Source organism: Amblyomma maculatum, chromosome 5 (genome assembly GCF_055883805.1).
Source record: "Amblyomma maculatum isolate TAMU_Amacu chromosome 5, ASM5588380v1, whole genome shotgun sequence".
Classification (NCBI taxonomy): domain Eukaryota; kingdom Metazoa; phylum Arthropoda; class Arachnida; order Ixodida; family Ixodidae; genus Amblyomma; species Amblyomma maculatum.
Window position 1 is genome coordinate 92,819,605 of NC_139348.1, and position 26,435 is coordinate 92,846,039.

General features: G+C 44.2%; 1 protein-coding gene across 1 annotated transcript; it reads left to right on the forward strand.

Moving 5' to 3' along the window:
* Nucleotides 1-4,038: 4,038 nt before the first annotated feature.
* Nucleotides 4,039-26,213, forward strand: LOC146188703 (uncharacterized). Its single transcript, XM_084605111.1, has 6 exons — nt 4,039-4,128; nt 5,631-5,777; nt 6,975-7,078; nt 11,073-11,146; nt 13,595-13,678; nt 25,713-26,213. Exons 1-6 carry the CDS (start codon nt 4,039-4,041, stop codon nt 25,835-25,837), a joined length of 624 nt encoding a protein of 207 aa, XP_084461237.1. The 3' UTR covers nt 25,838-26,213.
* Nucleotides 26,214-26,435: the final 222 nt, after the last annotated feature.

Genomic DNA, 26,435 nt, shown 5'->3' on the forward strand with positions numbered 1-26,435 from the left:
GAAAATATATATCGCTGCTGCACACCAAGCATTGATCAGGAAGAAGAAAGTACTAAATTTCCCACCAGCGAACGTGTTAAGCAAGGAGGCATGATCTGCCCACTACTATACACAGCTTGCTTAGAAGTATTCAGAGACATGGAATGGGGAACAGTTAGAGATAAAACGATGAAGAATACTGCAGTATTCTGCGATTTGCTGGCAACATTGCCTTGCTAAGTAACTCAATGGAGGAACTACAAAGAATGATTGATGGCCTTGACATAAAGAGAAGAAAGGTAGGCCTAAATTTACTATGCAGAAGACTAATGTAATAATCAATAGCCACGGGAGAGAAAAGCAGCTCGCATTAGATAGCGCAGGACTCAAAGTAGTAAACGCTGGTAGTAACCGCTGAGCCACACCATGAAAGGGAAATAACTAGAAATTGCGATTGTAATTGAGCGCATTTTGAAGGTACTCGAAGGTTAAGTCTTCCAGCTTACCGGGATCACGCAAGAAGAAGGTATATAGCGGTTGCATTTTACCTGCACTGACCTATTGCGCTGAAAAGTGAAGGCTAACTAAAAGAGTTCTACATAATGCAGAGGAAAACGCAAATGACTATGGAACGGAAAATGGTAGATGCAATATTGCTACGAAGACAATGAAGCAGGCAGCGGCACGGGGCGGATCGTTCGCGCCAGGCCTGCTGGCCATTAAAAGCATATTTCATCGTCATGCCATCAAATCGTTCGGTTTCTGTTGTGTCGCCGTGTTCCATCGCTTGCCATGCTATCACGTAACATTGGGCTGGAGGTGCTGTGCATCTCCATCAACGTTTCGGAGCGCCGGCGCCAACCGCACGCCGGAACCGTAGGGCGAAAGCCCGTGTTGATCGCCGCACAGCTCCACCCCAGCCCTTCCCGCTTAGATCCGACCAGCCGCTCTCCCCAGCACCGTACTCAGCCCTGACCACAACACATGACGACCAGGAAGAGCCCAAAGCTGAACCGACCGACTCCAGAACGAAGCTACCTCACAACCACTAAAGCGAAGACAGCACCACCGCCCAAGACGTCCAACGTGTCCATGGGACTTGGTCTTCGGCAAACGGTTAACACTCGATCTGATGCTCCAGGGGCAAGCATTCTGCCCATCTTCGCATTCACTGTGGTGTTCAATGTTTCATGTCTTAGTCCTGTGTATGTGTTCATCGTCACGGCATGCACTGAAGCGATCGCGACGATCGCTCAGTGGCCCCGGGTAGTGCTACGAAGCCGACGAAGCAGGCAGTGGCGCGGGGCGGAGCGCTTGCGCCAGGCCCGCTGGCTATTAAAAGCATATCATGTCGTTCTGTTTCTGTTGTGTCACCGTGTTCCATCGCTTGTCATGCTACCACGTAACAATATTAAGAGATAAGAAGCGTAAAGAGCGGGCAAGCAAAATAACTCGATGTAATAAAATTCTAGTGCAAATCAAGAAAAATAAATAGGCATGGGCAGGGCATGTAGTGCGAAGAGAGGATAACCGATGGTCGCTCGGGGTAACAAATTGAATTTAAAGAAGGAAAGCATAGTAGTGTGGCGGCAGAACGTTTGGTGAGGAATTGAGGTTAAGAGGTTGACAGGGGTCAAGGTGATGCTCCGTGCACAGGACTGGCTTAATTGGAGTAGCATGGTAGCGTCCGTCGCTCTGTCGGTATAGTCCGGTTGATAATGACCATGTAGAATTACTCAAGCAATACAGTATCCCCAATAACATGTGTTATACGGCACCCACTATATTAGTCCTGTCGATAACTGCCTTTTCATGTGCATGCAAAACTGTGCTATGCCTATAATGGCGCTCCATATTTTGTAATATTTTTCGTCCACTGCTATATTTCTTTGAAAATGGGCTTCAGACATTTTCAAGCTATTTAAGACTTTTAGCCAGCCCATTGCAGCACCAGGAGCATGTAAAATTGATGTTGTCGATGTCCATGCTAAATAAAATTGTTGAGGATACTGTAGCGCATCCTTAAGTGCTATGGCGCCATAGTGCAGGCTATCCAAGCCGGCTAGGCTGTTAATTCATACCAAGTCGTATGAATTTGCCAGCATAGGCTAGCGAACATGTGAATGTAAGGGTCATGGCAGGCTGATTCTGATGTCACCATTTATTTGAAAGGAGAGGAACGAAGTTGGCAGCTTCTGCCAAACGTAAAGTTAGGCAACAACACGTCTAGTTAGTTCTCGGCCATGCCAGCTGCCAGCTAACTAGTGCCTCCCCATGCTCGTGATTGTTTGCTCACCATCATCATCATCATCAGCCTGGTTGTACCCACTGCAAGACGAAGGCCTCTCTCATATTTTTCCAAATAACCCGGTTCTGTGCTAGCTGCATCCACTTGACCCCGGTGAACTTCTTAACCTCATCTGTCCACCTAACTTTCTGCCGCTCCCTGCTGCGCTTTCCTTCCCTTGAAGTCTAGTTTGTTACCCTAAGCGACCATCGGTTGTCTTCTCTTCGCCCTACATGTCCTACCCGTGGCCATTTCGTTTTCTTGATTTCCACTAGAATGTCAAACGTGAGTTATTTTTCTGTACTACTCTGCACGCTTCCTATCTCTTGATGTTACCCCTACCATGTTTCGTTCCATAGCCCTCTCCGTTGTCCTCAACTTAAGTAGAACTCTCTTGGTTAGACTCCACGTTTCAGCCCCATAGGTGAGTACAGGTAAGATGCAACTGTTGTATACTTTCCTCTTGAGCGATACCGGTAAGCTGCTAGTCATAATCAGCGAGTGCTTGCCAAATGCGCTCCATCCCAATCTTATTCTTCTTGTTATTTCCTTTTCATTGCCCGAATCTGCGGTTACTACCTGTCCTAAGTAGACATATTCGCCTGCTACTTCCAGTGATTTGCTACCTAACTTAAACTGCTGTTCTTTCCCGAGGCTGTTGAACATTACCTTAGTCTTCTGCATATTCATTTTTAAGCCTACCTTTCTACTTTTCCTGTCTAGGTCATCAGATTACTGATGTATTCTCCATAAATCCTTATCCCTAACTGCTCTCACAACAAGTCTCTGAATACTTACTCTAAGCAAGCTGTGAATAGTACTGGGGAGATCGTGTCTCCTTGCCTAACGCCTTTCTTTATGGGAATTTTGTTACTTACTTTATGCAGAATTATTTGCTGTGCAGCCACTATATATATACATTCCAGTACTTGCACGTACGGCTCGCCTACTTCTTGACTTCGCAATACCTATATCACCGCCGAGGTGTATATTGAGTCAAACGCTTTTTCGTAATCAATGAATGCTACGTACAACGGCTGGTTATATTCTGAACATATTTCTATCACCTGGTTGATGGTATGGATATAATCGATAGTAGAGTGGCATTTCCGAAAATTTGCTTGATCCTTTGCTTGATTGCAGTCTAAGGTTGTCCTGATTCTATTAGCGATTACCTTAGTAAATACTTTATTCGTAACAGACAGTAAACTGACTGGTCTGTAATTTTTGAGGTCCTTAGCGTCCTCTTTGTTATGAATGAGGATAATGTTTGCATTTTTTCATGCTTCTGGTACAGTTTATGACACCAGGCATTGCGTATACAGGGTGCCCAGTTTTTCTAGCACGATATTCCCCGCGTCCTTCAACAAATCTGTAGTTATTTGATCCTCTCCGGCTGCTTTCCCCCTTTTCATAGCTTCTATTGCTTTCTTAACCTCGTCTTTCGTCACTGGTGAAACGTCCTGACTACTTTTGCTACTATATTTTGCTCACAACGCCACAAACCGGCCGCATTTGCATATAGCCAGATAATGACCTCGGAGGGCGGAGAATGCAGTAGCTCTGGGCGATCTCGGCTCACAACCGGTAAAGCAATCTCCGAAAACACTTTCTTCGCTAGTTCTTATCGCGGCGACCCTTAGTGCGCACAAACGGAGGCAACGACCCCGGCCGATATAAAAACCTTCAGTGGACATTTCAAGACAGGCAAAATGCGTTCCGACTCCACGCACAGTGCAGTGGCAAAAATGATCTCTTTGGGATTTGCGCTCATGACGCTTCTGTTACCTCCAGCATTTTGCGCACGTCGTGGTTTCCGTGAAAATAACCCAGCACTCGGAGGCTACCAAGACACAGTGGAGGTGAGTCTTTCTTGCGAAATATTATAATACTCAAGGCAGTTGATTTGCTTTCATAATTGCTGTAATTTCTCTAAGCAGGTCGTCGAAGAAAAGTATTGGTTGTAGGAACAGTGTTGAGGTAGACTGGCTCGTTGGCAAGCCATACAGCCGTGCTTCCAACTCTAAACATTGGCATCATTAGTGCCCACAGGGAGATAGACGCCATGATGGTTTACGTTGCGCGAATACCAGAGCGGGCTGGCCGTGCCGGCTCTCGAAGGCCTGCTTGCGAAATGTATCAGGTGCATAGGGTCGGAGAATACTCGTGGAGGTGTCGCAGGTTAACGCGACATATTGCATTTCTCCTCCCACAAAATGTAGGTATAGAGATGCCCGGAACCATGTAAGCTTTAGGTCTGTAGTCTTTTTGGGGTCAAAGCGATGGACGGAAATCGGATGGCTACCGTTATGGCACTCACACGACCAAGACAGTAAGCAGGAGTGTTCGCGATTGCGGTGATGTGTTGGATTTCGGGGGTATACTTCGACACATAGGCAAGCTGACGGATTCTCCGGGGTGTACAAGGGTTAGGTGAGTGCCGAGCGCATGTGTCAGATGATTGTGGTCTGTAAAGATTTTGAAAACTTTTCCTTCCAGAAGGTGGTGGACGTGGCGCTCAGCAAGCGGTACAGGGGTAGTCAAAATCCCAGGCCAGGAGCTCTGCCTCTGAGGAGTATAGTCGGGCCTCTACGACGTTCCAAAAACTCAAAATATCTGTGGAGGGTAGAAAAAGCATTATTATAGCCTCTGAGATTACTGATCGCTTTAATGGTATCTCAAGTGTCAGAATATGCCTACTAAAAGCAGAACTTGAGGCCTGGGAACTTCGGACTACTCCTGTACATGGCAAGTAACTCTCCCTCAGGCACACTATAACTGATCGATTTAGGAGTAGTCCTCTTGGAAAAAAAAAACAGGAGATGCTGCCAGGCGCCATGAGTGGGCTGTTAGAAACAGCGTCCATGGACACCACCAAGAAAGCACCTGAGGATTAAAAATATAACTAAAAGGTGTAAGTTCCTGTAGCTGTTGAACAGGGTTGCACTGCGTTTGCCAGAGAAAAACCTGCATGTTTTTTAGCCTGGTTTCACACTGCAATAAAAAATCAGGCAAAAAATGTATATATTTCGCCTGTCGTTCGAACGAAAACTTTCACGTTTTCTAGTGAAGCGAAAGGATAAAAAAGACAGGTTTCTCGAGGGTTCTGAACACGGTTATGTATTTTCGAAAAGATGTCATGAGCAGGAATTTTCTTTCCTGAAGATTCTAGAAAATAACAATAGAGGCTTTGAACAAAGTACTCAGTTGCTCCTGCTTGCCGATAATAGTAATAATAATGGCGCATGTGTATGTACTTGTAGGCGAGCTTTCGGGCACTGTCTGACGAAGTTCAATGGCGAAGGGTCGTTGAACGTCTATTTTATGTTTCTCTTCCGACTTCCTGCTGAATTTTTTGTTTCAGTGCTTTCCTGCAAAGGCTGACTTCTACCTGCTCTACAGAAACTATGAATATGACCCGCATTTAGGTGGCACAGCGAAGTGCGTCTACGCAGCTCAAAATGATCCTCTGATAAACAACTCGACATTTATGACATTCACATATGGTGATGTAAGCGAGTAAGTTCGCACATTTTTTGAAATCTTCCTAAACATTACCAATCCCTCTTGTATTGAATGCGAGCTTGAATCACACTAAAGGTGCAGTTTTATTTTGACAATTGAAAAAAAAAAGAGCACAGCATTAGCTAACATTTCAAATTTACGCCAAACAGGGGTTCCGCATTCCTCACGACACAAAGAATTCTGGCAAGTACCATGAACTAGAACAAACTATTTCCTCCAAATGCTTCGCCACAGGTTGCTTACACTCCTAAACTGTCTCTAAAACCAAGGCATAAGTTTGCTTACTTACCCCAACAGAATTCAAATCCTTCCTACACTCGTATCGTTTCACTGCCCTTCTTGTGTAAGAAATGGTTGCTCGATGCTTTTTCACTTTATTAATTTCATTCTTGTGTGGAGAAATGTTCCGGAATGTTTTAAAATCACTGATATTCAACTATGTTTTTTCTTTTGGTGCAAATGTCTAAGTATAGTTATTTAATTATTGTGTATTATTTCGCGGTTTGTCTATGTTTAGAACAGCTATCATATAAAAAAATATTGTCAACGTCTTCGGGGACTGTGCGTGCATCGGTCCTGCGCTGTTGGTTGTAAAGGGTCAAGGGCCCTTCAAGCTGCTTCCATGCAGCGTTTTCCTTTGGTCTCCTCTAAATAGTTTATGGAAAATAAACAATTAAATTGAATTGAATTGAATCTTAGGAAAGCTATTTCATGGTCCATGCAGTTTAGCTGCTCTAAATACACTACAATAGTTATTCACGCACTGGACGGTTATGTTTTCCGTTCCTTTAATAATAAAGTTTTCTAGGTAAACCTCTTTAACAATCAAGTTTGCTTTTTTTTTTGCGCATGAGCACTCATGATACGCGCAATGAGTTGGGCCATCTAAGGGCCGCTCGGACAACTCTATCCGCCGTGTTGGTTCAATCGAATAAACAAACATGCCATCCGCTTCGTAAAGTAAATGCCATTCGAATGGAAGGTGAAATGTTTATGCATTTTTGGGTTATGCTGTGCGAGAATATTACGTTCGTGTGTAAACATATCACACTCCTTCTCGAATTATTTTCGACTCTGTTCGAATGCCTTATCCAGGAGCGGGGTATATATATATTGAGTGGGCACCACATACACTAGTGGACCACTCCGCTTTGTACGCTAATTGTTTGCACAATTGCTTAAGATCCCTATTGCGAACTATGCCAACGTCGACATTTGGGAGCAGAAATTTGGCACCAGCCACTGGCTGGTGCAAGAAGAGCCAGCATTTGACATAGCGCTTACCAAGTGAGGCAACCGTCATCTCAAATAAGGCAGAGAAGAAGACAAGAAAGTGGCTGCCCCAGAAATACCTCTAACCCTTTTCATTACCAAGGCCTGACTTCTTCAATGTACTTATACCTCACATTGTCACAAATAATGGCAACTTGATGCGCTCCAAATTATTTCCAAGGCTCAATAGTTGATGTGCCATCAACCATGGTACAATTTATGATTTTGTTACCTCTGAGAGAACTCAGCTGCAACTTTTGTCCATTTTTTAACTTATCTGTGGTAAAACTTTCTTGGGCGGAAACGCGTCAACGTGTACTCGAACAATGAAATAGACAACACAAATGACATCAGCCAGCATGCACTAGTATTCCTTAATATTGTACGCAAGAAAAAACACTGCAGAGATAAGTAGCCCAGTCGCAGAGTTCAAGTGATCGAATGAGCACATGACCGAAGTTAAAGATTATTGTTCACTACTCGCAGCTGTTAACAAAAGCACGCTTCGGAAGCTATAGTCCCACAATAGAAACAGCTCCAGGCTCTCTGAATTGCGTGCATAGCGCACTAAAACTCGCTAAATTCACTCTTTCTAACCAAGGTATTTTTTTTATTCGCAAAAAAATTTCTAGTGACAATGCGGGACGCTTGAATCGAGGTTTGTATTCAAGCATTAAAATACCAGCGGCAGAGCGTTTCACATTCTCAGGCATTTGTCGCAGGAGATTCTTATCATCAACTCCAGACTCAATCTGAGCTTCCGGTAAAAGCATCCCGACGCCGAGTACCGAAAGCGCTTGCATGTTGTAAGGGGCTTCATGCAAACAGCGCAAAGGCTGACGCCCGTGTTCACAAAAGCGCCTCGGTTCGACGGTCCACCTCCTCTCTGTTAAGTGGAGAAAACAGCCGCGCCTTGACTCTAGTGTCGATTCCGATGAACGCTCCTTGGGGTTTCCTACGGCAACGTCTGCTGGAGAAAATCACCTCCACTCGAAGCAGCGCCGAAGGCATATGGAGACGAACGAGATTAAAGCGATAATTTTGCATGGAAACTGTGTTCTACAGTTTACAGCACGCTCAATATTTTGCATTTAGAATCTTAAAAACAGCCTTCACGAACATCATCATCATCATCATCATCATCAGCCTGATTATACCCACTGCCGGGCGAAGGCCTCTCCCATATTTCTCCACTTAACCCGGTTCTGTGCTAGCTGCATCCACTTGACCGCTGCGAACTTCTTAATCTCATCCGCCCACCTAACTTTCTGCCGCCCCCTGCTACGCCTTCCTTCCCTTGTAATCCAGTTTGTTACCCTCAGCGACCATCGGTTATCCTCTCTTCGCACTACATGTCCTGCCCATGTCCATTTCTTCTTAATTTCCACTAGAATATCGGTAACTTGAGTTATTTTTCTGACCCACTCTGCACGCTTTCTATCTCCTAATGTTACCCCTACCATTTTTCGTTCCATAGCCCTCTGGGTTGTCCTCAACTTAAGTAGAACCCTCTTGGTTAGCCTCCACTTTTCAGCCTTCACGAACAACCTCGACTTTAATACTATTGCAAAACTTTTTTGCTGGCTGCATGAAAACGGCGGCTGCTAAAAAGGCCTACAATGCTTTTTCTTTTGGCAACAGTACCGCTGGCGACGCAGACTTTACGTAGGAGATGGCGTAGGCTTTGAATGCATCCATTGGGGTGAATGCATTGGGGTTTTTTGCAGATTTGTTGTGATATCCCCGCTACGCTGGCCCTTTGCCTTCGGAGGGCTGGGGAGCGAGTAGTGAAAACATGCGTGAGGCATCGCATTAGGCATGCACAATTCGACTCTCCAAAAGTAAATGCTGCCTGCGGTTATCACACAACTTGGAAGCCATAGTTTAAAACGTGCTTGAAAAGCCACGCCTTTTTCCAACCTCGAGTATCCCTCCGTAGGACGAGCAAAACAACACACTCCCTCGAAAGCGCCGCGCGTCGAAATTGTACAGTCATTCAAATATTTGACTGGTGTTAGTTACGGCCGCATTTTGTGTGATTGCGAGCGCTATGCAAGAGCTAACTTGCAAAACGTCCAAGTATAAACAAGCGATCACCAAGCCCTTGCTTAATATTGATCTTCCGGTAAGCCTTATCCGTGCTAATACACAGGAGCACAGAAAAAACTGCTATCGCGCACGCCAGTTAGATTTCAGCGACTGTACATACCCTCTGGTGACGGGCAAGCCATTGATGTGGGAGGGTGCAGCACAGATGTCCGCACAGCTCCACCTTGCCTCCGGTATCCCGAGCTTACTGCATGTAACACGCTGTTCCCCAAATAGTTCGACGCCGTCTGCGGAAGCCCCGCGCAGGGCGAACCATGAAAGGAGCACGCGGCCGCCACCGTTCGACCTTGGCCGTGGACGAGCTCATCATTAGCCATCAAATGTGCGCCTGAACTGTGTACTGTGTAATTACCCAAACGTTCAGTTCACGACTTGAAATGTGCGCACACCACAGAAGCTTCATGCGATGATCAACTACAGCATTGATATCTGCGACTGATTGCGATTAGCTAAACTCGGCATGGTGGCAGGGACGGTAGGAGGCTAGGCACGGCTGCACTCGTACAACGATAACGTGCCAGAAGTGTTGGATCGCTGTCAGTCTCAGTCGATGTTTTAGAGAAAAGTTCGGTGCATCATTGTTGTGTCCACTTTCTGGAAAAGCTTGGTATGCCGGTAGGTGGAAGCCTACACAGCGAGCGAACGATGCGGAGTCCACCATATTTACAAGTGGAGTGGCGGTCGAGGAGCGGTTAAGGTAGAGCCGCTGCCGACTCGAGAGCTCGAGAAAAGTTGAGTTTTCTTCGCCGCAGGAGAAGCGATTCGAGTGAGGTTGCTTTCTGAAACGAAAAACAGGCCTCGAGGGCCGCTTGGAGTAGAAGTTCGAGAGAAGTCGTGCTCGTGAATACGGCGCTGAGTCTCCGCTTTTCTAGTTCCACTGCCGAAATTTCAGGTAGTTAGACCATTATCAAATAGAAAAATAGCAACAGCACGGTAACACAACTGAACCACGATCAAAACAAAAAAACATGGGTACGATGTTTCCCTGTTGCCTAGAAGTTGCCTACATATTTCGGGTGGCTCAAAGCAATCTTGACCAACTGCTTTCCGATAGCTGTTATAGAGAGACATAACCTTAGAATACTTGAAAGTAATAAAGCGAAATCTTGCCGTAACAGATATCTATCGTCTAGCTTACTAAACATGGGTGGCAAGAACCTTTCAGTAGCTACATCTTCTTGGCACGAATGCATAGTATTGAAAGATTCTACGACAAAATCGATTAAAGTATTTGAATTAATGTCTCCTTCACTGCCCTAAATACTCTGTCAAACGTTTAAAGCCTGCTTACTCGTGTTGTGGGATTTATTTCTGCAGCCTTTGGGGTGGCGCGTCCCAATAGAAGACGCAAGATCACAAATCTTATCTTTACAAGATGTGCAACATTGAGGGTGCATTGGAGCTACGCTGTGTGGTTCTCAAGTATACAGCTCGGTCTCCACATTTTGACAGAGTGCAGATTCAAGATGAGACCTGGCCGTTTGCTTTTCAGTTGTGCGGTTTGGCTCCTTGAGAATTTGTTTTAGTCATACTATTCGAGTATGTTTGACCAAAACGTGCACTTATACTCTGCAGATTGACTATAGTCAGGATACATTACAAGTTATATTCTGTATCTTATAAACGAACCCGTTGACAGCCAAGCTTTCGTCCCAAGGTCTACCTTCAAGCTAAGGCAAAATATCTGTCTTAATATGTTGTTTATTTTTAGCAAAGAGCAAGAACCAGGCCTTAATTGCCTAATAATGCAAGTAATCGTGCTCCGTTTAGCAAACCTGGAAGATAGTCTTATTTGATCTGAATGACTACCGTTAGAGAGGCGTTCTTGTTTTATTATTTATACAGTACTGCTTTAATATTGAATTTTAGTGTGTAACTGATATTTTCGTTTTTGCAACAGACGAGTCAAGATGACGTTTGCTCCAGGACCTGGCTACACCACGAGGAACACTGTTAACTTCGAAAAACTAGACGGTAGGTACGACAACCTAGTGCATAGTCTTCTTAAAACGCATCTTTCGCATCAGCCAGTTTAATCTCAGATTCAATAAATATCTTTCCAAGTGTTCTACGACTTGCACGTCTCTAAGCTTTCACATAAGAAAGGTTTGTATCTTAATGTAGGAGCCCAGAAAAAAGCTTTTTACCACAAAATTCTTGTTTACTGCTAACGAAATGCATAACTTATAAATTTTAAACGCATCCTTGTCTCTTCAAAATAGAGCACGAACTGATATTAAAACCCCGGTTGACCTGCATGCATTAACCAATGTCTTGTGTACATGCTTCATTTGTTAACCAATTTATATATATTATGGTCAGGAACATGCACACAAGAGTTTGTGAATAATAATGTAAAAACCTCAGATCTAAGAAATCCTCAAGTCAAGAGAACTCCTTAGTAGCATCCAGCATGGTTTTATTGTGCATTCAGTACCTTAACACAATTATCTGAATTCATTCATGATATATAACATGTTGGCATTGCTTGTGTGAAAAGCATAACTTCATATGTAACAGGTTTATTTCAGGCGTTTTACGCTCTCTGCCTTGACAGTTCAAGCAAGAACTTTCCTCTAATAAAATTTTAAATTCTTGCCTACAGATAGGAGGGCACCGTATGTGTGACTCAGTGCGCACGCATTTAAATTGCAGTGTGAAATCGGATATTGATGCTTGATCATATGACCCAGAACAGCATGTTTTGGCTATTTTGACAATACACACCAGTGAGATATTGCCTCATAAATTCCCATGACATTCTTGTGCACTGGTCATTTTGAGTTGCACTCTGCAAATATATGCGTAATTGATTTCGACATTTTCGGTAAGTACTTTCAAGCCTCAGAAAAGCTTTCATGTTTTCGGTAATCAGCACCCAAAGACGGAGCACGAAAAGGACAGGACAAATCGCTCAACTAACAATGTTTATATCGAAAACGAGTCGAAGCAGCATTTAAGGGTTCGATATCAGGCCACGTGACCACGGAAATCCTAAACGGGAATATTCAATAACCAAACTAGTTATAGCATAAATCTCCGGCACAGTGAGGCGAGGGCAAAAAAGCGCGTGTTTATGTAAGCCCAGATTCCAAACAAGGCAAAAAATGATATCTTCATGTGCCCGAAACCAACTCTGGTAGGATTTCGTAAAATCTAACCGTGTAGGACAAGAAGGTAACGCGAAGCACGAGAAACAAACCTGAACCTAAAACTACCAGGAAGTAGAAAAAATGGTGGCTAAAAACATGACAGTGTGCATGATAAAAAAAAAGCCTGGATAACATTGGAGCAGATAACAACACAGCAAAAACATGAAAAGCAAAAAAGGAGATGTAAAGTCAAAACAAATATTAGAAAAGCAAACGACACAGCGAAACATAGCAGTGAAGGGAAAGAGAAGTTACTAAATATGTGGTGATGATCATGATGAAAAACGTGATAAATAATGAAGAAGCCAAACACTAACAGGGGAAGAAATAGCAAGGAAAGCAAAGTAAAATCTCTGAAGATATGAAGATTATCATAATGGAAAACGCTATGCACAATTGAGAATCGAACATTTAACGCGGAAAACAAAAAAAAAGAGCGGAGAATATAAAACATTGATGTGAAGTGAAAATCGACAAGCAGCCCGAACAAACTAGTTAAAACCTTAACTTTCGTGAAGGCCTGCTGACACACTGATCATTCAAAAGTAGTAAGTTGGCAGATTCTATTATTTGACATGTCAGCTTACTGCTATGTCTCCATTTCCTCTATTTTATCCTCGATATCCCCCTATTAAGAACAACTTGGCGTTATTTTTTGTTTCATGGCGTTCGTTTACAGTGTCGTTTTCCTAAAGTCCCTAGCTAATTACAATTTGGTGAGCTCAAAAACGTTATTTTTCACTGCAATACGACGCGCAGAAAAGCTGTAAGCATGATCCTTTCACGCTGGTATAGCGACAAAAACCTTGGTTAGGTTAAGCTAGGACACCAAGTGTAAGATACATGTGTATATATATATATATATTATTTATTATTGTTTATCCCGATAAGCACCATAATTCTTGTAAAATACCAACCATCAAGCATAAGCAAAATCCCCAACGTTTCTTTTAGACACGACCTACTGTATACAGCAGGTCGTGGCCTTAGACTCGTAGACTGTCAGCTCCTTTATACTCTGTAATAACGAGCCCCTTATTTCCCTTTCAATTATATGCAAAGCATATATTGTGAAGTCTATAATGTTTATTTGGGTACGTAAAATATGTTTCTCTAAGTTCCACACGAAGAATTCATACTACTCTATCGTGTAGATACCTTGGTGTCCTGCACACTTCCGTGGAGTTTCGAGCTGCGGACAAAATTGATTCCACTTTATTTTCGTACTGATTGTTCTAAGCCCAAAGCAAATGTTTCTCGCAATTTTCAGGGTCTGGCACCTCCTTCGGCATGACAGCGGTTTACCTTGCATGCTCCAAGTGCCACATACTTCGCAGCGACTACATAAACGGAGGTAACGTGCTCTTTCTTACTATTTTGTTAGGTGTTATCATTTCACACATTACTCTTGAAAATTTTGTGAGAAGGCTCTAACTGACGCCGTAGTGGAGAGGTTCTCCCATTTTAGCGCAGCGCAGTAAAAGTGCGGATGCTGAGGTCACTTTTTCATGCGACGAAACTACATTTTGTGAAGGACAGGGGGGGGGGGGGGGGGGGGGGTGCTGTATGGGCTTACTCACAATGGGTGAACCAGCACGCTGCATGCGGCTCATCACTGGTAATGTAATGCGTTTTGTTAATTAAGTAATGAATTTCTACCTTTTTCAATTGCTCTCTAGATAAAACCCCACAAATGATCCCGGACCTCTTAAAAATGTGACTGCCAAATCATAAGTTCTTAATGTCCTCTGTAATATTCCGAATACTGCACTGTGCTCTTACATTGCCTATAAATATGCCTATACATGACAGAGTTCTTATCCCATGGAAACATTTAACAACTTTCTACCCTCTCAGCGGGAGGATAGCGAGGAACCTCGGATATGTTGCAGAATGTGTGGGCTTTCAAGGCAATGCCCACACTAGATAGCTTGCCTTGTTCTCTCTAGCATGAGCTGAGCAATGGATTCACTCATGCGCTTTTTAAGATAACAGCGGCATTCACAGAAGGTTGACATCACAGGCAGCCAGCTGCCAATGATGCTTCAACATCACAAACTGCATAGGGGTACCAGCACCATATTGTTCATTTGTTCATGACCTTTAATGATACTAACAAACACACAGTATAAACAATTTGAGACCACCGACAGGAAATATCAGAACATAGATCTTGAATTTCGGCGACAATGTTGCGTCCAACAAAGCATTGGCAGCCGCCCGCTTATATCCACTACAAATGCGGAACTCCGAGGAGCTTGGTGTGCAATTAGCCGCTCATCTGAGCGACCGCGACAGGTCGGTATTTTCTCCTAGATATACGGGCTAAGACATCTTTGCTGCCTTCAGAACCATCATCATCGCAAGCCACACTATATCCACTGCAGCTCCATTATCAATGGGTAAAGACATCTTTGCTGCCTTCAGAACCACCATCATCATAAGCCACATTATGCCCACTAAAGGGAAATGCCTTTCCTATAGCCCTCCTTTAACGCGGTCCTGTGCTAGTTGGACTCACTTGCCCTCCGCAGATTTTGTTTCAGGCGTCCAACTTTCTGCCACCTCCCTACACTCTTGTTTCCGTGGAATTCGGTTTTTTACATTTACCGGCCATCGACTATCCTGTCTATGCATGACATGTCCTGCCTATGCCCATTTTGTCGTGTTCATTTCGGCTAGAATTTCACAAACTCGAATTTGTTGCTGGCCTCCTGACTAATCCTTATGTCTCATATATTGTTACATTGGTCACTTTCCGTTCCATAGCTATCTTGATGGTTCCCACTTCTCCATTTCAAGTAGAACAGTTGTTAGTAAGACAACAATGCAGGATAGTTGATGTTCGATGATGTAGACCGGCACACTGCAGCAAAAAGCACAATGGAGATAAGCACACAAGCGCTGATTCTTCCGTGTCCAGTTGTCTACGTGTGGAAGACAACCGAACAAAGGTTGAGGGGCAGCCTCAGTTCGCACCCAAACCAAGGCTTTGACAAGGGGACTTGTCACTGTCAAGGTTTATGTACTCTTGAATAAGGTATGCCAGGAATGGGGTGGGTGGAGAGCATCAGGGTAAGGAATGAAAGAATGCTTCCTTGAGTATGAATTTCTGTGAACCGGGAACTGCTAATCCGGTGACCCCAATTGTAAATCACGCGGCCCCCACAGAGAAAATAGTCATAGCGCGAGGTACAGGATGAGGCAGCATTAAAGTCATTAAAGTCACAAAGTAGGTGTTTCTTGGAAGGGCTTGGCATTCCAAAAGCACCTTGTAATCAGTACATCTGCAGCCAAATAGTGGTGAAGAGTTTCAAAAATGATTAAATACCAGCGTAGACTAAGAATGTTAGACAAAAACGAAGGAAGGACAATAGAAAAACAAAAGCAACAAACCACTGAAAGCAATGCCAGCCAAGCGGCATTATCAGCACACCAGAAGCAAATTAAGATGTGAAAATAAGGAAACAAGCATTAAACAGGTGGTGCTTCTGCTGTAATAGCGTGAAAGGGGGGGAAGTAGAGATGCTGTTAATCGATTGCAGTTAGCTTTATATATGACTGCCTTCCAGAATAATTACGGCATTGTGTCTCCGTTGTGTCTCTTGCTGTCTAAGGCTGCTGTACATCGTCCATTTCGTTAGGCTACACGTTTTTGACCTACCGGTGAGCACTCACCTGCACAAACTGAAAGTACATTATTCTTTCACGGGGAGCAGGTGTCACCCGGATTCTTCATGGGCTTGCAAAGACATCGATTGCTGGCCTGTAATCACAAGCTATAAGCTCTGAATTATGATGGCCTTGACAGCAGTACAATCCTGATTCCTTTAGTGCTGGAGTAATTTCTGGCGTTGATTCCTTACGTAATAACAGAGCTTCCGAATGCGATCTCACTCGAAATCCTCGCCACAGCTTCGGAAGCACTGGACGAAGTGCCTCGCGCCTATGTTTAAGAACAAAAATCAAATTACTGCATGGGTGATTTGCAGTTAACGGCAAGTTACTTCTTTTAAATGTTGCTGTCACCGTTAATAAGTACGCTACATCAAATATCAAATCTCACAATGTCGACAGAATCGCGCAAAGGGATCAAGAGTATTGAAAGTCGATAAAGAAGTCAATATGCTAGGATAGGCATTATTTAAGATCAGTCCGAGGCAGCGGCGGTTGTCACGCTTTCACTGCAATAAAAGGGTGGCAGAAAAATGCCACTCCTCATCATTTTTTTTAATGCCAGGGAGAATTTCTAAACACACTCTTTGTTCGAGGTGACAGCTCTTAAGATTCCGACTCACGACCTCTAAACTCTTCTGCTCTTAAAGCGATCAAAATTATTATTTCCGTTTAATGTTGTATTTTGTACGCGGAGAATTCAACACACGTCGACGTGGTGCAATAGAAACTTTCGTTGAAACATGCGCTTTCGGAACAGTGGGAGTGTTCATCGATCAAAATTATTATTTCCGTTTAATGTTGTATTTTGTACGCGGAGAATGCAACACACGTCGACGTGGTGCAATAGAAGCTTTTGTTGAAACATGCGCTTTCGAAACAGTGGAAGTGTTCATCGATGCCAAGGTTGCGCTACAGGGTTGCGCTACATTTTCAGCCTTGCACCGCCTGTTCCCACGAAGGATAAAGGATGCTTCCAAAATTATATTTTTATGTCATTGTGGCTGGGCGAACTTGGAGCGCAAAGTTTACACGACGCCTCTGCTCTGCATTTGGTATAACCTATCCTGCGCGCCTTGGAAACGTTCTTTGAAACAGACTTCACCTTTGTATTTTCCTCCCGAATACAGCCTTTTCTTCCATCTTGTATTCCATTTTTTTATTGAGCGCTGAGCCTGCGCAGTTCCTCTGCTGACACAAAATACTGTCAACAAAAACCTAAAAAAAAATGTAATTTGAATTGGTGCTATAAATCACTTGTTTGCTGCGTAGTTGTCTGAATGCTCCGTGTTTTCTATGCGCAGAAAGCGCGCCTGAGGCATTTTTGTGTGTAAAATGATTTCGCGTATTGCTACGTGCAGAAATCAATGGCGAAGTGTTTGTTGAGGAAGTAAGTGAAAAATGGCACTTATTGTTTCGCCCTGTAATAACTTGCGGATGTGCCAGTAGGACTGATTTACGCGTTCGTAGGCATTTCAAAACAATTCTCAGCAGTTCCAAGTACTACCGACAACTTTAGCGGGGAGCATATTGTTACGGACGAAGGAGGAAGAAGAGGGCAGTGGCGCGGGCAGGAGCGCGCGCGCTAGGCCCGCACACAGTTTCATTAAACGTCATCTCACGGTTATCCAACATCCTCTCTCTGTCCTCTGTTCTGCTGTTTTTATCGGCTTGCCGCATCGTAACAATATTATGAAAGTTCGCCCTATGCTCCATTAAGTACCCTGGTAAGGCTTTCTCAATATGAGGCCTTTTTTCAGTCAAACAGGAAAACGGGAATCTTAGATTAATCAGGTGTTGAGGCCTTGTCGCGCACGCCCCTGCCCAGCGCCACTGGACCAATTAATTGGCTTTCATTTCTCGTCCAGCAAATTTCGGTCCAAGCTTGTTCTGTCAGCTAGTCCCGATAGCATTTTTAATAATGGTTAGACGGCACACATGGGGAAGTTCGATGGAACGAAATCACTCGATTTGCTTCTCAAGATGCTATTAAAATGTTCCTGTTGTAAAACCCTAAGTTAACAACATATATCTAATCAGCGTTATGACAGAAATAGAGCATCAGGTCCATAGCAACCATTATGTTTAATGTATTGGCTAACTCGACCGAAGACAGGTCTGCGTCTCTCTGCTAACAGCCCTGAAGTATGTTGTCAAGGGCACGTCAAAAGATTTTGGCTGCACCTCTTGATAGAATTTCTGCTTGAATTCCTGCAATCCGTCTCTGTCGAACAGCAGTCATTTTTGAACCCAAACTAATGTTCAAAACCCTATTTGCAGAGGCTATTTGTTGTGGTGTATTTTAAACTTTTTCATCAAGGACTATGTTGCAGCAACACCAGCACTGGATTTTGCACGCTCATTGAAGCACTTGTAGCCACAAAATATAACCTGATCAAAACGGTCAACAAACGTAAACCACTAACTTTCTATTTCTCCTGCCCGATGTTTCGTCTCTCATTTTCAGTTATTGAAAGAAGAAAAAGCTCCTGATACGCAATTAACCGGACAAGAAATGGCATCAGGAGAGAAAGGAAAAACATGCGCGTGGGGTCTGTGACCGGTTAATTTATGCGAAGGCTTCGCATTTTTTTTTCGCGCCTCCTCCCGAGCCACGCCTTTCTGAATCTCCATTTCACTCTCTGTGCTATGCAAATCATTGTAGCGTGTTTTCGCTATTCGGGCGCAGTGAATGGCCACGTTAGATGCCGCGTTGATAGGCTTGTCCTTGTCGCCACCCACTGCTTACCTGATACGGCTAGTGCACTCAATAAATCCGCCTTTTTCACAAAATTTAGCGCCATCTGGAAGTGGTTGAAAATTCGTATGCTACTGGTTGAAAACGTTCTTGGGAGACGAAGCCAGATGCTAAATAGTGATATGTGTCATTGACAGCTACCGTCATCGGTCGCATACGACTGTCCCGAATATGAACTGATCATGTCCCCCAAGATTAGCTCCAGCTGCGCCGATCACGGAGGCCAAGAACTGCACCTGCGCAATGGGGCTGGGGGTTTGTTTTCAACCAGGGGGAGAGGCACGCGTGCGCATAGCGGCCTTGTGAAAAAGGCGGATTGCTGGTGGCTTACGTATACGGTGAAACCTTTCTTATGTGCGGTAGCTTAGTTCACATGGTTGCACACTATTGTAAAAGCTCGTTATTGTGCTTAAACGTTTTCCTTGGATGTGGCTATGAAGAGGCTGCGGTAATCCGTGTCGAAGTTAGTCTTGGTTTCATCGTGGCGTAGCTGCAGTGAGAAGTGCACGACCTCTCTCTGGAAGATCAAGTCTATGCACAATCCCCACTTCATGGTAAACATGTGTTGGCACTTTTCTCTGTCAGGCTCGAATCTTTGGTTTACAGATTGGAATAAACCGCTGTCTTGATTCGTGCATTTATGGAAGTTTCCAACTACAAGCATAAGTCTTTGCTGGGTGAATTTGTTTGGCCCGCAGCTGGACACTACAGTTACGGCACGGTATGTATTGGCTTCGAGAGCCAGATACATCCCGCTAACGACGAAGCCACTCTCCGGTAAAAGCACACAGCATGCTTCACCGTCTGGGAAGATGATGGTTGGCGTATGTTTGGTAACGTGAATGTCCTGGAAAACACACACACCGGTGTTCCGTGTTTTTGGGTTTGCCGTCTAGCAGCTGGCATGTTTAAATTGATTTAAAAAAAAGGAAATAAGCAATCTCTGTCATACTTCCCGCGGACACCTGGCCCGCATCGCGAGGGACGGGGGGAAGGTGGGGATGAAAAAGGAAAGAGTGAAAGACGTTACGTGGTGGAGGGTTACGGAGTAATTTCGGCCACCTGGGAGCCTTTACGTGCGCTGACATAGCACACCACATGGCTAAATCTCTGTGTTAGGTTTTCGGGGAGGGAGGGCGCATCGATTTTGGGTGGACACCACAGAATGGTAGACACCTACCTGTAAATTGAAAATTTGTTTATAAGAAGTAAAAGACGCAGCATTCGTGATGGTCACTTGGAGGTCAAATTCATATGGGCGGTTGCCTTGGCTTTACATTGCGTAGTGAAGCTATCGCTTCAGTTCAGTTCAGTTCAGTCACTCAGTCATGTACGACTATTCGTGACCCTATGGACCATATCACGCCACGCTTTCCGGTCTCTCACTATCTTCCTAACATCACATAACTTCATCTGCAGCGCCTTAAGGATGCCATCTAACTAACGCGTTCGCTGCCTACTCCTTTTTCGGTGACCCTCACCCTTTCCCATCACCAAATATTTCTCCAGCGACTCCTCTCTTATCATCAGATGACCAAAGAAGCTTAGCGTTAAAGCTAAGCTTCTTAGAAGCTTCTCAAGCTTAGAATTTGACCCTCCAATGAGCAGTCAGTGTTTATGGTCGACAATATCGACTGATTTGATATTCTGGCAGTCCAAGGAACTCTTAAGTCTCCGCCAGCACCACAATTCAAACAAGTCAATTCTTCGGCGGTCAGCCTTCTTCACAGTCCAACTTTCGCATCCATACATCACAACTGGAAAAATCATAGCACGAGTTATACGTATCTTGGTTGGCAGTGTAATGTATCTGCTCTTTGCTAGGCGGTCAAAGCTAGCCATGGCTCTCTTTTCCAGAAGCAGGCGCCTCCTAATTTCATGGCTGCAGTCTCCCTCCGGGGTAATCTTGGAGCCCAAGAAGAGAAAATCTGTCACAGCTTCCACTTCTTGTCTCTTGATGCTCTAGGACTTGAGAGGGCAAGACGCCATGATCTTTGTTTTTTTTAATGTTCAGTTTAAGCCCGAACTTCTCACTCTCTTCTTGTACGCGCATCAGACGTTTCTTGAGTTCCACTTCACTTTCTGCCATTAAAGTGGTTGTTGGTACGTTTCCCAGCAATCTTCACTCCAGCTGAAGACTCGTCCAGACCGGCCTTCCTCATGATGCGCTAAGCATATAGGTTAAATATGTAGGGCGACAGTATGCAGCCTTGTCTCACTCCTTTCTCAATCGGAAACCAATCAGTAAGATCATGTCCAGTTCTGACTGTGGCCTCTTTCCCTTCATACAGGTTCCTTCGTCAATTCAAGGAAACACTTACGGAATCCACCTAATTTATGGATGGTTGGCTGATTTGTACGGTTTAACGTAGCAAAGAAACTCAAGATTTGAGAGAAGCCGTAGTGGATATCTCAGGCACTTCGGCACCTGGGGTTCTTTAATGTGCGCTGACTTCGCACGGCACACGCCGCCACTACACTTCTCCTCCATCGAAACGGAGCCACAGGTGGTTGGGTTCGAAACCGAGATCTTAGTTGCGCCTTCGGCAAGATGGCGAGAGTTGCAATGAGGCGCTTCGACGCGACTGTGTTCCATATTTGACGTCGCTCAGTCTGCAAATAGCTTGGACGCCTACTGTAAGCTAACAAAAAAAGACACCCAGGCTTCTTTCGCGCTTTCCTAGATATATCCCGTCCTTAGGTTGGTGCAACACAGCGCCACCGTCAGTCTGTTGGTCTGGACGCTGCTGTATTACAGCTATACAATGTACTGTAGCCAGTCCCACTAATAGTACGTTAGAAGATCAAGCATTTTGGGTGAGTATTGCGACATTTGTAGTCCAACGGCATTTTTTCTTCGCCTTCTGAATTTTGAAATATCTACGAAATAACGAATCTTTAATTTGGAAGCAAATACATTAGCCAACCGTATCTTGTACTAATCTTTATCGTTAGAATATTCACGGTTGTCGAACTCATGCTACTCGTTTATGCGTTTGCTTCATTTCTTTAATTGGAAGTATTGAACCAAAATCTTCCATGTATCAGCTAAGATCAACCTGTCAGCCACTTGACCTTCAACCACCCAGAGGTCACAGTGTTGCTATATAGCTTATCAGTGATTTCAGCTATGATGTACCACGACTTGACCTTTGACCATGATCTTTGAACTTGTTGACCTCGGACCTTTGACGGAGGTGCAGCATCGCGTCTTCGCTCTTGAAGTTTACGGCGTTCTAATCTCCATAGTCCCAGCAATTCGATCGCTACAAAATCCTTCTGCCCAGGTCTAAAGATAAACGTAGCCAAGTGAAACCATGCAAACCGAAGGTTTCGATTCGCCAGCTAGGTTTAGCGATATTAAACCTCAACCAATTTTCTGCTAAAATAGTTCAGAACTGGACTCTGTCGTCCCTAAAAAGTGTAGCAGAGACCACACCCTTATGTTAGTGTCTCACAACTCTTGACGGGTTAACGTGTTAACACCCGGGTTAACGTGTTCAGTTCAGTTCAGTCGTTCAGTCGTGTCTGACTCTTCGTGACCCTATGGACAATGTCACGCCACGCTTTCCAGTCTCTCACTATCTTCCTAACATCACATAACTTCATCTGCAGTGCCTCGAGGATGCCATCTAACCATCGCGTTCGCTGCCTACCCCTTCTCCGGCGACCCTCAACCTTTCCCATAATCAAATCTTTCTCCAGCGACTCCTCTCTTCTCATCAGATGACCAAAGTAGCTGAGCTTTCACTTTAGAATTTGACCCTCCAATGAGCAGTCAGATGGTCGACAATATCGACTGATTTGATCTTCTGGCTGTCCAAGGAACTCTCAAGAGTCTTCGCCAGTACCACAATTCAAACGCGTCAATTCTTCTGCGGTCAGCCTTTTTCACAGTCCAACTCTCGCATCCGTACATCACAACTGGAAAGACCAAAGCACGAGTTATACGGATCTTGGTTGGCAGACTAATGTCTCTGCTCTTTACTAGGCGGTCAAGGCTAACCATTGCTCTCTTTCCCAGAAGCAGGCGTCTCCTAATTTAATGGCTGCAGTCTCCTTCCGAAGTAATCTTGGAGCCCAAGAACAGAAAATCTGTCACAGCTTCCACTTCTTGTCCCTTGATGCTCCAGGACTTGATAGGGCAAGACGCCATGATCTTTGTCTTTTTAATGTTCAGTTCAAGCCCAAACTTCTCACTCTCTCCTTGTACGTGCATCAGAAGTCTCTTGAGTTCCACTTCACTTTCTGCCATTAAAGTGGTATCATCCGCATATCTAAGGTTGTTGATACGTTTTCCAGCAATCTTCACTCCAGCTGAAGACTCGTCCAGACCGGCCTTTCTCATGAAGTATTCTGCATATAGGTTAAATAGGCAGGGTGACAGTATGCAGCCTTGCCTCACTCCTTTCTCAATCGGAAACCAACCAGTAAGACCATGCCCAGTCCTGACTGTGGCCTCTTGCCCTTCATAAAGGTTCCTGAGGAGACAGATGAGGTGAATTGGAACTCCCATCTCTTGGAGAGCTTGCCACAATCTGCTGTGATCTACGCAGTGAAACGCTTTCGCAAAATCAATAAAGCAGAAGTAAATGGGTTTCTGGAACTCTCTTGCTTTTTCCATGATCCAGCGAAGGTTGGCAATTTGGTCTCTAGTTCCTCTGCCCTTGCGAAACCCAGCTTGCACGTCCGGAAGCCCGATCCACATACTGCTGCAGCCTACCTTAGAGGATTTCAACATCACCTTGCTAGCATGCGAAATAAGCGCGATCGTGCGGTAGCTCGAACAATCTTTGGCACTGCCTTTCTTTGGAATGGGGATGTAAACTGACCTCCTCCAATCCTGTGGCCACTGCAGGGTTGTCCAAATCTTCTGACATAATGTATGCAGAATGTTAACAGCGTCATGGTTGAGGTTTTGGAGCAACTCAGATGGAATGCCATCAATTCCGCTAGCTTTGTTCTTAGCAAGGATGGCTAAGGCCCATTTAACTCCACTCTTCAGGATGCCCGGCTCGAGATCAGTGATCACAACCGTCTTATGTTGGGTTTGCACATTCGGGTCCTTCTTGTACAGTTCTTCTGTGTATTCCTGCCACCTCTTCTTTATCTCTGCGGCTTCAGTGAGGTCCTTGCCTCGTTTGTCCTTTATCACGCCCAACTTTGCACAGAAGCTTCCTTTGATATCTTTGATTGTCTTATACAGAGCTCTTGTGTTCCTTAATTGGCGGTTGTCCTCAACTGCTTGGCACTGTATATTCAGGAAGGCATTCTTATCTCTCCTTGCTATTTTCTGAAAATCCGCATTGAGAACCTTGTATCTTTCTCTTTCCTCCATAACTTTTGCCATCCTCCTTTCCTCAGCTATTTGCAAAGCCTCTTCAGATAACCAGTTTGCTTTCTTGCATTTCTTTTGCTTTGGAACTACCTTAGTAGCAACTTCTTGTATTATATCACGAACGTCAGTCCACATCTCTTCGGGCTGTTTGTCTTCTAGATCTAATTCTTGAAATCGATTCCTCACTTCCACAGCATATTCTAATAGAATTTGATCCAGATCATACCTGAAAGGCCTTCTAGTTTTCTGTGTTTTCTTCAATCGAAGCTTAATTTTGGCAACAAGAAGCTGATGATCGGTGCCACAATCGGCCCCAGGCCTTGTTTTTACTACTTCTATAGCGCTTCTCCATCTCTGCCGGCAAAGAATATAATCGATCTGATTCCTGTACAGACCGTCCGGTGAAGTCCATGTGTACAGGCGCCTCTTGTGCTGTTGAAAATGAGTATTCGCTATGGTCAGGTTGTTTTCTTGACAAAACTCTACTAGCCTCTGCCCAGCTTCATTTGGCTCACCAAGACCGAACTTAGTGTCTCACAAATTTTGACGGGTTAACGTGCCTCAAATAGGGGTTTTCGGCGCTTGATGATGGAACTTTATTACTGGCATCACGTGTTAGAGAATGCAACAGAAGCGTGCGAGAAAAAGCATCCGTTTACAGAATGGCATGTAAGTAGTTGGCTCCTCTTGAAAAGCAAACTACCTTAAAAATTAACATGTAAAACAGCAAAAGCTTTAGGCTGTGTGGACTGTATGACTCTTCTTGCGCAACTCGTCCTTTAAATAAAAAGCATAGTCCTGAGCAACATTTTGGTGCTTGAGAGCGTACTCGAATATTCTTATAATGAGCCTTTTCGCAGCCGCCCGCAACTCTATCCACACGTACAATCCCCTTCTTCACTCTTGCAGAGCTCAAAGTAGTAGGCGCGCTGCTTACGGTATCAGTTATCTACATCTATTACGTTTTGTAATAACCTTATTAAAAAAGTCTTAAATTAAACATAAACGAGATCATCTGTAGTTTTTTATAGTGCGCTGATCTCGCACAGCAGCGGTAATTTGTTTTTCGCATGCATTAAAATACGACCACCACGGCCACAGTCGAATCGGTGACCTTGGGAAGGGTTTTAAAATTTCAAGTTGGCGCCAAGTAAAGGAATTACTTTCGGGATCTCAAAGAACTTTCGCTTTTTTTTTTAAGTATAGTTGACTTAGGATTGAAGAGGTGAAATTTTTCACTACTCAGTTTTTTTCTCAGAATCACAAAATCATATGCAGGTATTCGCTATTATTAGAATCTAGAGCTCCCGCCAACGATATACAGAGCATTAATTTGGAAATAAAAACGGCAGTAGTTGCTTGCAAGAAATTTTTTCAAAAGCAAAATCGAAGAAACACCTCTCTCTTCTTCAGTTTCAATAAAAACACAGGGTCAGACTAAGCTTTGACCACCCTTAAGGGGCTTTGATAACCACAATAATCACAAGAGCTTCTCTCCTAATGAAAAAAAAAGAAGCTTCTTATGTTGTGGACAGTGTGCCCTCACTAGTAGTTCTCATTATATCTATTACCACTTCTTAAGACTAAATAAGTGTCATTGTTTTCGTTTCTACTCAGGAACAGGCTGCATGCTCTGGGTGCCCGAAAATGCGCTCAACGAAGACCGCAGCTGCTGCCACTTCATCTTCGACCTCCTCTGCGGCACTTCGACCAAGTACCATATCTACCAGGGCTGCAAATGAATTGTTAGACAAGCAGCCTTCAATGCGCGTTTTCATTTATGAGAATGCATCAGCTGCACTACACGTACAATTGTTGCCAAGATAACCGTGAACATTCATGAATGTTTCAGATTTGATGGCGCATTGGGAAAAAACAGTAATGAAGAATTTTTGAATATCTGCGCCACTGAACGAGCAGTCACAGCATGTAAAACTATAACTTTATATTTCCGTTAGTTAAAGCCCGAAAACATTTGGGCGGCCGAAGTGAGCTTAGTATTAGTAAGGCATCAGCTGGTACGTGAAAAACGGAGAGTGCCGTTCGAACTATCTGGATTTAAGCGTTATTGCAGCAGAAGTTTATTTCAGGGGCATGCGCGTGTGAGCGCTCACGTGGATGCAGCGAATTGCTGGAAAGATGATAAAAATAAACACATTGTTCAACCTAATTCTTTACCTCCGGCATCATTTACGTGTTATTATCTCACGCAGCACACCTCATCACCATGGAAGAACACAAAGTTAGGAGGCGACATGACACAGAAAATAGTGGCACGTTAGCCATAGAAAGGGAGCTTGTGAAAGGGCTGCGAACAATTCATACAATGTGGAGACCTGC